The sequence below is a fragment of the Schistocerca americana genome, chromosome 8, assembly GCF_021461395.2.
Source record: "Schistocerca americana isolate TAMUIC-IGC-003095 chromosome 8, iqSchAmer2.1, whole genome shotgun sequence".
Taxonomy (NCBI): domain Eukaryota; kingdom Metazoa; phylum Arthropoda; class Insecta; order Orthoptera; family Acrididae; genus Schistocerca; species Schistocerca americana.
In genome coordinates, this window is record NC_060126.1 from 266533459 (window position 1) to 266548580 (window position 15122).

Below are 15122 nucleotides of genomic sequence, written 5' to 3' on the forward strand. Positions count from 1 at the left end.
TGGTGTCTACAACTCCTCTGTACCGTCGTTCGATGACGTTTCTGGACACGGATTCCTGCACTCGACTTTCCCTCAAGACACCTTCTACAAGTTTGTTGCAGCGTTTCTGATACACCCTATAGAGGCGTACATATTGGGATCATGTGTTTTAAAGTACGGATTTTAATTACAATTTGGTTCAATTATTATTCAACGTGACTGTGAATACGAGAGATACATATTTCACATTTTTATGGAAATGGAAGAGGATGTAGATGAAGATGAAATTGGAGATACGATACTGCGTGAAGAGTATGACAGAGCACTGAAAGACCTAAGTCGAAACAAGGCCCCGGGAGTAGACAACATTCCATTAGAACTACTGACAGATTTGGGAGAGCCAGTCCTGACAAAACTCTACCATCTGGTGAGCAAGACGTATGAGACAGGTGAAATATCCTCAGAGTTCAAGAAGAATATAATAATTCCAATCCCAAACACAGCAGGTGTTGACAGATGTGAAAATTATCGAACTATCAGTTTAGTAAGTCACAGCTGCAAAATACTAAGGCGAATTCTTTACAGACGAATGAAGTAACTGGTAGAAGCGGACCTCGGGGAAGATCAGTTTGGATTTCGTAGAAATATTGGAACATGTAAGGCAGTACTGACCTTACAACCCACCATAGCAGAAAGATTAAGGAAAGGCAAACCTCCGTTCCTAGCATTTGTAGACTTAGAGAAAGCTTTTGACAATATTGACTGGAATACTCTCTTTGAAATTCTAAAGGTGGCAGGGATAAAATGCAGGGAGCGAAAGGCTATTTACACTTTGTACAGAAACCAGATTGCAGTTATAAGAGTCGAGGGGCATGAAAGGGAAGCAGTGGTTGGGAAGGGAGTGAGACAGGGTTGTAGCTTCTCCCCGATGTTATTCAATCTGTATATTGAGCAAGCAGTAAAGGAAACAAAAGAAAAATTCGGAGTAGGTATTAAAATCCATGGTGAAGAAATAAAAACTTTGAGGTTCACCCATGACATTGAAATTCTGCCAGAGACAGCAAGGGACTTGGAAGAGCAGTTGAACGGAATGGACAGTTTCTTGAAAGGAGGATATGAGATTAACATCAACAAAAGCAAAACGAGGATAATGGAATGTAGTCTAATTAAGTCGGGCGATGCTGAGGGAATTAGATTAGGAAATGAGACGCTTAAAGTAGTAAAGGAGTTTTGCTATTTGGGGAGCAAAATTACTGATGATGGTCGAAGTAGAGAGGATATAAAATTTAGACTGGCAATGGCAAGGAAAGCGTTTCTGAAGAAGAGGAATTTGTTAACATCGAGTATATATTTAAGTGTCAGGATGTCGTTTCTGAAAGTATTTGTATGGAGTGTAGCCATGTATGGAAGTGAAACGTGGACGATAAGTAGTTTGCACAAGAAGAGAATAGAAGCTTTCGAAATGTGGTGCTACAGAAGAATGCTGAAGATTAGTTAGGTAGAGCACATAACTGATGAGGAGGTATTGAATAGGATTGGGGAGGAGTTTGTGGCACAACTTGACTAGAAGAAGGGATCGATTGGTAGGATATGTTCTGAGGCATGAAGGGATCACCGATTTAGTATTGGAGGGCAGCGTGGAGGGTAAAAATCGTAGTGGGAGACCAAGAGATGAATACACTAAGCAGATTCAGAAGGATGTAGGATGCAGCAGGTACTGGGAGATGAAGAAGCTTGCAAAGGATAGAGTAGCATGGAGAGATGCATCAAACCAGTCTCAGGAATGAAGACCACAACAACAACAACAACAACAGTATTCATGAAAAGTAAAATGAATCTTGATGTCGCCAAAAAAGTTCGAAGTCACTGCCAATAGCCAAACAGCCTATTAGGCTAATCATTTACAGTGATCCTCATTGCAGTGATAGTGAGTGCCATCAACGGACAAACGACTGTGCGATGTCTTCTGCATAAGGGGCTGAGATGTAGGAGATACAAGGTTAGCAGAAAGAACTTTAGGTTCGTGTGCCTGAAACGTAAATGCCCACCCTGCAAAGGCCTCGTGAAATGTCTGGCTGTTACAACGACCCCACATCATCCCGTTTTAGGCAGCAATGGAGCTACAGATGTGCGCAGACTCACCTGATCTGTTGCCGGCGGCGAATGCGGACTGCAGCCAGGCGCGCAGCATCACGATGCCGCTGGCCTTGGCTCGGCCGTCGTCGCTGGGGAAGACCCGCGACCAGCGGCGCGTCTCCGCCACGTCGTACCGCCACAGGTCGGAGTAGACCTGCAACCGCGCGGGACGCCATTTAGTAGTCTCCGTGAGCCGGGGTTAAAGCACAGAAATGGCAGTGGCCCAAAACCATGAACCAAAACATTATGACACTTGCTTGATAGCGTGTTGGTCTGCACCTGAATGCAATACAACAGAGGTTCTAAGTGCCGTGTGTTCGACAAGACTTTGGTAGATGTGCCACAAGATACCTGCGCACAGATCAAGAAATTCTCGTAAATTACGGGCATGCAACTGGAACCAGACACCATTTCAGTTGTGTTCTACTGGTTTTGGATTAGGTGAATTTAGTAGGTATCTGTGGCGTCGCAGCCGGCCGGACTGGCCGAGCGGTTCTAGGCGCTGCAGTTTGGAACCGCGCGACAGCTACGGTGGCAGGTTCGAATCCTGCCTCGGGCAAGAATGTGTGTGATGTCCTTCGGTTAGTTAGGTTTAAGCAGTTCTAAGTTCTAGGGGACTGATGACCTCAGCTGTTAAGTCCCATAGTGCTCAGAGCCATTTGAACCGTTTGTGGCGTCGCAAGTTATTGCGCGATAACATTCAGTGCAACATAGCCCGCTGTATTTGAGCTTAGGAAGCTGCAAAGGTGTGTCTTAGTCGTGACCCATAAGCACAGCTGTCGCTGCTAGGCAGTGTGATAACGGCTCCTGTGACACTTCGAGCGACTGTATATTCATACCTCGTACGAATGTAAATAAAACGCATTAAATGTGGACAGATTATTTTCAAATTTTACATACTAGTTTTTGTTATTCAGAAGAAGGCCTCCACAAAATTTCAATGTCGTACATATTATACACTCCTGGAAATGGAAAAAAGAACACATTGACACCGGTGTGTCAGACCCAACATACTTGCTCCGGACACTGCGAGAGGGCTGTACAAGCAATGATCACACGCACGGCACAGCGGACACACCAGGAACCGCGGTGTTGGCCGTCGAATGGCGCTAGCTGCGCAGCATTTGTGCACCGCCGCCGTCAGTGTCAGCCAGTTTGCCGTGGCATACGGAGCTCCATCGCAGTCTTTAACACTGGTAGCATGCCGCGACAGCGTGGACGTGAACCGTATGTGCAGTTGACGGACTTTGAGCGAGGGCGTATAGTGGGCATGCGGGAGGCCGGGTGGACGTACCGCCGAATTGCTCAACACGTGGGGCGTGAGGTCTCCACAGTACATCGATGTTGTCGCCAGTGGTCGGCGGAAGGTGCACGTGCCCGTCGACCTGGGACCAGACCGCAGCGACGCACGGATGCACGCCAAGACCGTAGGATCCTACGCAGTGCCGTAGGGGACCGCACCGCCACTGCCCAGCAAATTAGGGACACTGTTGCTCCTGGGGTATCGGCGAGGACCATTCGCAACCGTCTCCATGAAGCTGGGCTACGGTCCCGCACACCGTTAGGCCGTCTTCCGCTCACGCCCCAACATCGTGCAGCCCGCCTCCAGTGGTGTCGCGACAGGCGTGAATGGAGGGACGAATGGAGACGTGTCGTCTTCAGCGATGAGAGTCGCTTCTGCCTTGGTGCCAATGATGGTCGTATGCGTGTTTGGCGCCGTGCAGGTGAGCGCCACAATCAGGACTGCATACGACCGAGGCACACAGGGCCAACACCCGGCATCATGGTGTGGGGAGCGATCTCCTACACTGGCCGTACACCACTGGTGATCGTCGAGGGGACACTGAATAGTGCACGGTACATCCAAACCGTCATCGAACCCATCGTTCTACCATTCCTAGACCGGCAAGGGAACTTGCTGTTCCAACAGGACAATGCACGTCCGCATGTATCCCGTGCCACCCAACGTGCTCTAGAAGGTGTAAGTCAACTACCCTGGCCAGCAAGATCTCCGGATCTGTCCCCCATTGAGCATATTTGGGACTGGATGAAGCGTCGTCTCACGCGGTCTGCACGTCCAGCACGAACGCTGGTCCAACTGAGGCGCCAGGTGGAAATGGCATGGCAAGCCGTTCCACAGGACTACATCCAGCATCTCTACGATCGTCTCCATGGGAGAATAGCAGCCTGCATTGCTGCGAAAGGTGGATATACACTGTACTAGTGCCGACATTGTGCATGCTCTGTTGCCTGTGTCTATGTGCCTGTGGTTCTGTCAATGTGATCATGTGATGTATCTGACCCCAGGAATGTGTCAATAAAGTTTCCCCTTCCTGGGACAATGAATTCACGGTGTTCCTATTTCAATTTCCAGGAGTGTAGTTTCGGAGATTCATAAAATTACCTAAAACACCCCAAACCGACACTTAGACTACAAAACTCAATTGGGAATAATAACAGTTTGTCTTTTACTATCATTTGAAATCACTACTATACTTCTCAAGGTGTACAATGATTTAATTGAGATCTGTATTTTCAAAACCTTAATTCTTTTTTCATTTTCAGAGTATAAAATTCAGAAAAAAATATTATTTGTTCATTAGGTTGTGTGAGCAAATGAGAATGAGTGAGAGTGTGCATGTGTGACACACGTTAAAATTCAATATTATATTATGTACAACATTATGCATGTAGAACGTGGGAAAGTTGTGTTTCACCAACATCGCTGATGACGTATGTCTAGGTGTCATTGCTTTTATAAGAAGGCAGCCAGAATAGCTGTTTGTTAAGTAATCATTTTCTAAATTATTTTCAAGATTAATTTTGATTGCGTTTTGTTTTGTTAAACATTGTGGAAGACGCAAATGCTTTTCTGAATAGTGATACATGTTTGCTGTGTGGTCTTCTTACTCTCCGTAATGGCATAAGCTAAAGCAGTTAAAACAGTACTATAATCTGTGGGTATATTGTTGATGAATGAAGCGCTAATACATTTGATTGCGTATGGGGTTCTCCAGTTGTGATTTTTTCCATAAAACTTTGTCATCCAGGAATAGAATGCTGTAAAATCTTTCCCATCATCCAAGTAAAGTTGTGATTGGTAGGCACTGTTGCTTTAGTGAATGATTGTTCTGCTTTAGCTTATGCCATTACGGAGAGTAAGAAAACCACACAGCAAACATGTATCATGTTTTGCTGCGACAATGATCTCGAAGGGTCATTTTGATTGGTCCGTCAGACTGATCAGCCAATCAGAATTAAGTACTTGCCGCACATAGCTAGTTAGGTATACTGGGAGAGAGGCAGTCTGAACGGGAGTCGCTCGTCAGCTTCGGTATTCGAAGGACATGTTAAATGTGCTGTTTCTCATTACGTGTAAGATGAAGAAATATTGTGTTCCACGCGTTTAAAACTAGTTGCAAGGAAAGCCGTTGTAATTATGAATAGTTTGATAAAAGTTGAAAGTTTTGCAACTGCTTTGTTGGAATATTACAAGCGCGTGAACTTTGGGCCTTTGTAAAAATTCCGCGTGGCATGTTCCGCATTCATATGTGGAGTCTTTTGGCGAGCAGTTTATCTTAAAGAAAACCACTGAAAAGGACCGAATGTGAAACTCACTATTAGTAGTGGAACTATGACTGTGATATCGTGTAGTCAATCTGGTCGGACTTATTTGTATTTCTGGCTGCTTTGCCTGTGAAGTTGTTGTGTGAACTGAGAACTGAGAGTTGTAGATTCATTAGCTAAGTAAGTGTGGACTTGATGGGCGGTTTAAATGTGTGCTTGAGGAAATAAAAAAAAGACTTGCTTTCGAATTTCGAACAATTTCTAATGACAGAAGCACCAAAATTACAAGCGAATATGTATTATGAGATAATTACAGGACAGCAGGCTACTAGAGTTTACGCGGACTTTGCAACGTGTGGATTTTTGCAGTTGAACAGTGCACAGTACGACGAACGAACGAAAATTTCAAACCCGCCCCGCTGCAGTATCAAAGTGAGTTTACACTCATGCTTAACAAACCACTGTAGTATGATTCTGGTCTTGTGACAGGACAGCTACCTGCTGCAAGATGTTATCGCTGTCATAGTAGACATTAAGCATCAGTGGATGCAGATGATCCACATTAATGTCCATGTATTTTACAGATGTCATGGTGCCTTCCATTCCTATAATAGATTACTTGGAAGTCCAGGTGAATGGGGGGAGGGGGCGAAGGCTTGCGGGAGGGGGTGGGGGTGAGGCTGGAAATCCGAGAGATTTGTATCATTACTACACGCCGGGAAAGACTATATTAACAGATCTTAAAACTTGTTTGGTATAGAACAATTGAAGTAATAAATGAGAACTATGACTATACAGATCACTTTTCGATGCATGTGGAATATTAATCAACATGTAGACACTCATGGAAGGAATAGAAAAGCTGTGTACCATTTTTTCTCGGTAACCAATATTTAGCGAACTATCGCTACTTTTTATAACCTCACAAATGAGATGTTATAACAACTTTAAACCAACTACTTCACAGGCAAAACGTTAACGTATCAAGATTTAATGGAGCTGCTTCGTCTCAATGAAACATGAAGTTCGCAAAGTCATGAAAACTATCAGGAATGGCCAAGCAAAAGAAGGTCGTAACTTAGTACTTCTTGCAGGCTTGGCTGTTAGAGGTACTCCACGAATGTTGTCGAGTGAGTGTGACATACTTCCAGTTTTCACCCTGAACTATCATTATGAACCATGCAGTCCGCAGTCCGGCCGTTTGTTTCGACACCTGTGCGCAACTATTTGTTCCGCCCACAGTCAAAGATATTTTCTTTAACTAGAAAATCAATGTTTGATTTGGACTAGCTACTTTCGTCAGCAAATTATCTTTACTTTCCTCTGGTGACGTTTCCAAATGCATCAAAATGTCACCCTCTGCAGTGACAGGAAATGGCATCTATGATTGCTATGTGTTGGTTGCAACAGGATGGATATCAACCTACTTGTTAAGTCACCCTCAACACGGCAAGGGTCTCGGGACAGCAATCACTTACACGACTTCTTCGAGTAACCAATACATACTGTATAGGATACAGGTCCAACATGTGAGCTACTGTTCCATGTAACGAATCGTCCGCTGTGTGAAGATACTGTATTCGTTTCCAGTATGAGTTGGTTGCTGACGGATCTTGCCGTCTTACGGTATCAGATCATCAACAACTGTACTGCAAAGTGACGTACGCAAACGGCTCACATACTTCCTAAGTCCTTTCATCTTCCGTTTATGGCGTCGGTATGCAAAAATGAAATGTTTTCGCTGTCTCTGATGTCCTGTATATTCTAATGAGAATAACTCTACCACCGAACAGGTCACAGTAACTCACCCTCTGCCCTACTTTTCTTTTCGTGAGCAATCCTACAGCCGTTGAACCACTTTCTGCTGCTCTCAATATTATTCTATCTCGTCTTACCAGAAATTCCTACGAGCACCCAATTTCACTACATTGTCTCTATATATTCTAAATTATCTCAAATTAAAATTTCATATTCCCTTCACAAAGAAGCTACACAGATCAATGAAACATTATTGTTTTATTGTATGCTAACTAAGTATTTGCTAATAAGGTTGTAGAGTGTCAATTAAGTATTGTTATTAAGAAAGTTTTAGTATTCATTTTTCATTAGTCTTGGATTTCCTCCAGGTGAAATATGGGAAATGAATATCTTTGTAGTATTTAATTCCTTGTGTTTTCTCATGACCGCCACTAGCAACATCGTAACTTTGTTGTTCACCTTTTCGGAAGAAAATTACTGTTCTTCATTTCTTTAATTGTTCAATATTCCTTTGTGTACTGCAGTTTATGCATGTGAAGTACGTATTTGTTCTTCTGTTACTATAAAACGGGATATTGCAGCCTGTCATTGCGCACTGGCCTTTAACTGCGGCGACAGAAGTAAGGAGACAATGAAAGTACTTGGCCAACTTTCCCGTGGAGCTATACAGTATGCAGGTAAGATAAGAAAACCGTGAAACAGGAGAGAGAACGATTTTCCTTCAGATAGAGTTAGAAATTGGTGTACTGTGAATTATATAGATTGAGGGAGGAAAGAGACGACACATACAAGAGAGCCTTTTTCCTGAGTCAAAATGGGCAATGAATTAACACGGCCATCAGTAATGTACACAAATCGTTGATAAGGTCCCTGTTGACTGCTTTACAGAATCATATGTGTAGTCTTGCTACAATTTGGAGATGAGGATATACTAACTGTAAACAAAGATGTCTTTTAATATGGAGGGTTGGTTCCCCAAAGGCTAAGGAAGGAAACCTCTGATTAAAAAGCTATCCATTCTAGGAATAAGTTGGAAGTAGGGCTAACAATACACACCCTATAAAAAATTGAAGTCGCGAAACATCAACGAAAGAAAGGTGAACTGCTTAATGGAGACTCACATGGAAAGAGAAACGACAATGGGCAAACAAATCATGAAGAAATGAGTAGAATTATAATGCACAAATCGGATTTACATTCTGTTGGGAGCTGACAAGTTTCAATATTTGTGACTGACAGTCACCAACTCAAGAAGGTTCTTATACGCCAACCAAGAGTGACAAAGAGGACGGGAACGATAGAGAAACAGCCATGGAAGATCTGCAGAAAAGAGCTGTAGGAGATGGAAAGCTCGAACGCTACTTCGAGATAACTAGAGAAGAATTTTTGAAAAGGCTTAGGTTCACAATGAACTGAAGAGCGGTAGAAGAAGAAGAAGAAACCTGGACGTGAATAGAAGAAATCAGGGCAGAAAAAGAAGAGCTTGTTAAAAGAAGCGTAAGAAGATGCCACCAGCACATAAATCAAAGCATTTGCCATTACTGGAGTCAGAGGAACACAGTTTTTATGTTACATATAAGCCGTGTTAAAAGAATCAAGAACAGAACAAACAAGCAAAATACCTAAGAGTTTTCATAAATAGTAAAGTTACTTTGTTTCATCAGAATAAGAGTGGTTGATAGACAAGGCAGCATGGCTTCTCGTGTGTTTAGGTTTGGACAGTTCTGGACAGACAGTTATTCTGTGTCAGATTGAACACCATGTAACCACAGGGATAAAGAAGTTAAATATAAGTGATTATAAACTGGCATCATCGTCATGTAGAGCCTATATAAGAAACGGAGATGCCAAACATTTAAAACTATAGCATAAATTGAGAAATATTAAACAACCAGTTTTAATGTGGGTCAGAAGCATATAACTGTGAGTTACTATTGGAGAATACGCAACTTGTGATTGTAAAAACGTAGATATCACCTCTGGGAAACTTTAGGCTATTTATGAGAAATTTAGGCTTATTGTTGAACTACCAGTCAGAAAAAAATTATATAATAGTTTGTGGATATTTATGTGTGGATTCCTTGAAGAGTTCTTACAGAAATAAAGAGCTGGAAATGCTATTTGGTTGTTGTAATTTTATTTTTGTACTGAATTTTCATTTCACATAACTGCACTTTCAAGGAAATTTGACAAACGAGGGGTCCAAGTTGATTAATCACTTAGCTTATGTTCGTACTTGTAGGCTGCACCACTATGTAAATACCACAAACAGTTCACGCGGTGAGACACTAAAACTTCGTATAGTGAAGGCGCTGCCGCTAACTCAGTATGTGTTTGGTATTATACTATGCAATACCTGAGGCGTTGTAACTCCCATTACACACTAGCGTGGATAACGCACCACTTAGATACACTTGGTTTAACAACTTATTATTATTATTCTTTCTTTCTTTTCTCAGACGTTATGTCTGGTCAAAAATGGAAAGTTACGCGGACCTTGATCAAGCGTGACTTCCTTTTAACTGTACGGAAGATGTTATATTGCATTTAGGAACTTTCGGGTAATTGAACATGTATCAATAATTACGGATTTCTGTAGTTGTATATATAAGTTTGGATGTAGCTGTATTGCATTGATGTACTGGTGTATATTGTGTGGTATGACTCCTGTAGTTGACAGTATAATTGGTATAATATCAACTTTATCCTGATGCCACATGTCCTTGACTTCCTGAGTCAGTTGGATGTATTTTTCAATTTTTTCTCCTGTTTTCTTTTGTGTATTTGTTGTATTGGGTATGGATATTTCGATTAGTTGTGTTAATTTCTTCTTTTTATTGGTGAGTATGATGTCAGGTTTGTTATGTGGTGTTGTTCTATCTGTTATAATGGTTCTGTTCCAGTATAATTTGTATTCATCATTCTCCAGTACATTTTGTGGTGCATACTTGTAAGTGGGAACGTGTTGTTTTATAAGTTTATGTTGTAGGGCAAGCTGTTGATGTATTATTTTTGATACATTGTCATGTCTTCTGGGGTATTCTGTATTTGCTATTATCGTACACCTGCTTGTGATGTGATCTACTGTTTCTATTTGTTGTTTGCAAAGTCTGCACTTATCTGTTGTGGTATTGGGATCTTTAATAATATGCTTGCTGTAATATCTGGTGTTTATTGTTTGATCCTGTATTACAATCATGAATCCTTCCGTCTCACTGTATATATTGCCTTTTCTTAGCCATGTGTTGGATGCGTCTTGATCGTTGTGTGGCTGTGTTAGATGATACGGGTGCTTGCCATGTAGTGTTTTCTTTTTCCAATTTATTTTCTTCGTATCTGTTGATGTTATGTGATCTAAAGGGTTGTAGGAGTGGTTATGAAATTGCAGTGGTGTAGCCAATGTATTTGTATGAGTGATTGCTTTGTGTATTTTGCTAGTTTCTGCTCGTTCTAGAAAGAATTTTCTTAAATTGTCTACCCATCCATAATGTAGGTTTTTTTATGTCGATAAATCCCCTTCCTCCTTACTTTCTGCTTAATGTGAATCTTTCAGTTGCTGAATGTATGTGATGTATTCTATATTTGTGGCATTGTGATCGTATAAGTGTATTGAGTGCTTCTAGGTCTGTGTTACTCCATTTCACTACTCCAAATGAGTAGGTCAATATTGGTATAGCGTAAGTATTTATAGATTTGTCTTGTTCCTTGCTGTCAAGTCTGTTTTCAGTATTTTTGTTAGTCTTTGTCTATATTTTTCTTTCAGTTCTTCTTTAATATTTGTATTGTCTAATCCTGTTTTTTGCCTGTATCCTAGATATTTATAGGCATCTGTTTTTTCCATCGCTTCTATGCAGTCGCTGTGGTTATCCAATATGTAATCTTCTTGTTTAGTGTGTTATCCCTTGACTATGCTATTTTTCTTACATTTGTGTGTTCCAAAAGCCATATTTATATCATTGCTGAATACTTCTGTTATCTTTATTAATTGGTTGAGTTGTTGATTTGTTGCTGCCAGTAGTTTTAGATCATCCATGTATAGCAAATGTGTGATTTTGTGTGGGTATGTTCCAGTAATATTGTATCCATAATTTGTATTATTTAGCATGTTGGATAGTGGGTTCAGAGCAAGGCAGAACCAGAAAGGACTTAATGAGTCTCCTTGGTATATTCCACTCTTAATCTGTATTGGCTGTGATGTGATGTTATTTGAATTTGTTTGGATATTGAGTGTGGTTTTCCAATTTTTCATTACTATGTTTAGGAACTGTATCAATTTAGGATCTACTTTGTATATTTCCAATATTTGTAGTAACCATGAGTGGGGTACACTATAAAAAGCTTTTTGGTAATCAATGTGTGCGTAGTGTAGCGACATTTGTTTAGTTTCAGCTTGATATATCACCTCTGCATCTATTATCAGTTGCTCTTTACATCCTCGTGCTCCTTTGCAACAGCCTAGTTGTTCTTCATTTATAATTTTGTTCTGTGTTGTATGTGTCATTAATTTCTGTGTAATGACTGAAGTTAATATTTTGTATATTGTTGGTAAGCATGTTATGGGGCGATATTTATCTGGGTTTGCTGTGTCTGCTTGATCTTTATTTTTCAGATAAGTTATTCCATGTGTAAGTGTATCAGGGAATGTGTATGGGTCTGCAATGTAACTGTTAAATAATTTAGTTAGATGTGAATGTGTTGAGGTGAACTTCTTTAGACAGAAATTTGCTATTTTATCTTTTCCAGGGGCTTTCCAATTGTGAGTAGAATTAATTGCTTGGGTGACTTCATGTTGCAAAATTATCACTTCAGTCATTTGTGGTATCATCTTGTACGTATCTGTTTCTGCTTGTATCCACCGTGCATGCCTGTTATGTTGTACCGGGTTTGACCATATGTTGCTCCAGAAGTGTTCCATGTCTGTTATGTTTGGTGGATTGTCTACTTTAATGTGTGTGTTATCTATTGTCTGATAAAATTTCTTTTGGTTTGTGTTGAATGTTTGGTTTTGTTTCCTTCTATTTTCACTTTTTTTGTATCTTCTAAGTCATTTGGCCAATGCTTGTAATTTCTGCTTCTTTTCATCTAATTGCTCTATCGCTTCTCGCTGTGAGATTTTACCTAACCTTTTCCGTTTTATTCTGATATTTCATTTCCTATAAATTGTGTTAGCTGTCCGATGTCTTTTCTCAGTTTTTCTATTCTGATCTGTAGCCTGTGTTGCCATGCTGGTTTTGTGGGTTTCTTCTGTGTGTTGGCTGGTTCTGATCTCTGCCTAGTGTGTATATTTAGTGTAGTGAGTGCTACTATATAAACCAGTAGTTGTAACTCTTCCATAGTTGTGTTTTCATTTATTTTGTTGTGTATGATTGTGTTGATAGTTTTTATTGTTGTTTCGACTTGTGGGTTATTTGGCAGTCTATGCAAGAATGGTCTAATGTCTGTATTTGTGTCTTTGTATTCTATATATGTCAGCTGAAATTTTTCTTCTATACCTAACATGTGTGTTACTTCGAGTTCTATTTGTGCTTGTTCTGGTGGCTGTCTTAAGATTTCGTTTTCCTCTGATTGTTTAATTGATGCGTGTTGTTCTTTGTTTGTTTGCTCTGGGATGTTTGAGTCTTTTACTGTGTTTTCTTCTTCTGATTGCACATTATTTTGTCCAGTATTTGTTGTATTTGTTGTTTGATGTTTTCTAATTCTGACTGGGGTATCCTGTTATTTTTGATTATTACAAGGATCTGATCAGCTAGTCGTTATTGTGTTAAAAATTTTAATTCTGGGTATCTGATAATAAGTGTTGTGTATACTTGTGATCTGTATCCAGTTTTGTTGGTTCCTAGGTTTGTTGCTCGGTAATCACTGAACATGAGGTGTCGATTAACTTCATCTGACCATCTCATCCTCTGTCTTTGTTTTCCTTCTAGGGTGGTTGCAGGAAGCATATCCTGCAAAACGCCTTTATTTGGATTTAAATCATTTTCCAGTTGGCTAGCAGTGTCGTTACCATTGTGGGCGGGCATAGGGCTCAAACGTCGTCCCCGAGCATGACGGCGCTTGTCCGAGGCTTCTTTAGTTCTGTCCTGAACCAACTAATCACACTAAAAGGGGGGTTAGTCCTATTAGTGGTTTGTTCTTTTCGTCGCCTTTTGCGACTGGCAGAACGTACCGGAGGCCTATTCTTTTCCCGGCCCTCCACGGGGTTTATTATTATTATTATTATTTGTCGGGTGTTAAGCTTGTGAGGACTTCGCCTCCTATCGATGATCTATTGTGTGTAATTATCTTTCTCAAATGTTTCCTTTGAGTTGAAATGTATCTGTGTAGTATAGCAGGAGTTAGTTGTTCTTTGCTTTGCTATAGTGTCAATGTAACAGGCATGTTTTCAGCAATATTACGAATAAATACCACCAATCTTATCCCGCTATCAGCTCAAATGCTATTCCGATACACATCTGCCCGGAATTCCACGTTGCGGCCTTCTGTATAGTGCCACCATTGTCTATGGGTAATTTGTATTTGATCTCGTCACCTCTTTTTTAGTCTACTACTTGATATTTTCCCTCTTGGTCGATAATTCATTATTATTTTGGACATTCTAATTTCATTCATTCTTTTGAGTGATACCTCCATGCACTTGATTTTCATCTATACTTTTTGATTTGTCCATTTATGCTCTCACCTCCTAGCTTTTGTCTCATTGCTGTAATAAATGTAAAGCTTGGTTATCCATCTGACTGCTGTATTCCCAATCATATCAGACAGACTATGACAACTACTTTTCTCAAAACCAACAACTTGTGTACAAATACTTAAGCTCTAAGAGTGACATGTTCCAGGACATGACACTTTCCAACGTGGCAAACGATGATATTGGTGCGATTGTAAAAAAAAAAAAAAAAAAAAAAAAATCCACCGCTGATCGCCACAACATGTACTGGATACTGTCAAACTAGCTGACTGTTTATACTTAAATTGTTAACCCAAGTGTATCTAAGTGCTGTGTTTTACGCGCTGGTGTGCAATGAGTCGTTGTAAAGTGATATTCTTACGACTTCAGAAATAATACCACGTGTAAGTAAGAGAACAACATCGTAATTCTTTATTTATTTTCACAAAATTAGCGACGTCATATATTCACTAATATACCACAACCTCCACGATCCAAACGATTAGCTGCTCATGATTCTAAATGTGAACGATCTGCAAATACCAATAATCTAAACCGAGCGAGGTGGCGCAGTGGTTAGCACACTGGACTCGCATTCGGGAGGACGACGGTTCAATCCCGTCTCCGACCATCCTGATTTAGGTTTTCCGTGATTTCCCTAAATCGTTTCAGGCGAATGCCGAGATGGTTCCTTTGAAAAGGCACGGCCGATTTCCTTCCCAATCCTTACCTAACCCGAGCTTGCGCTCCGTCTCTAATGACCTCGTTGTCGACGGGACGTTAAACACTAACCACCACCACCACCAATAATCTAAAACTGTGCCTGAGTGACATGAATGCTACCATGTAGAAGAACAATCTTATAAAAAAGCATTATGAAGTTACTGGTCGTAGTATTAATACAAAACATCCTCTGGTTTGACCACAATCACTGTTTCAAAGTTCATAATGGATAACGTAAATTGACAGATTTATTTTATTTTCAATAGTTTGTGCTCAAATCTGCAATAATTAG

The 15122-nt window shown here is 40.6% G+C and overlaps 1 protein-coding gene across 1 annotated transcript in view; it reads right to left on the bottom strand.

The window, feature by feature from the left end:
- The window catches only part of LOC124545757, a 214109-nt gene that overhangs the window by 185480 nt on the left and 13507 nt on the right, over nt 1–15122 (bottom strand). Inside the window, exon 3 of the mRNA XM_047124700.1 lies at nt 2122–2269. Coding sequence (XP_046980656.1) covers nt 2122–2269 — 148 coding nt within the window. The remainder of the gene's footprint in view (nt 1–2121; nt 2270–15122) is intronic.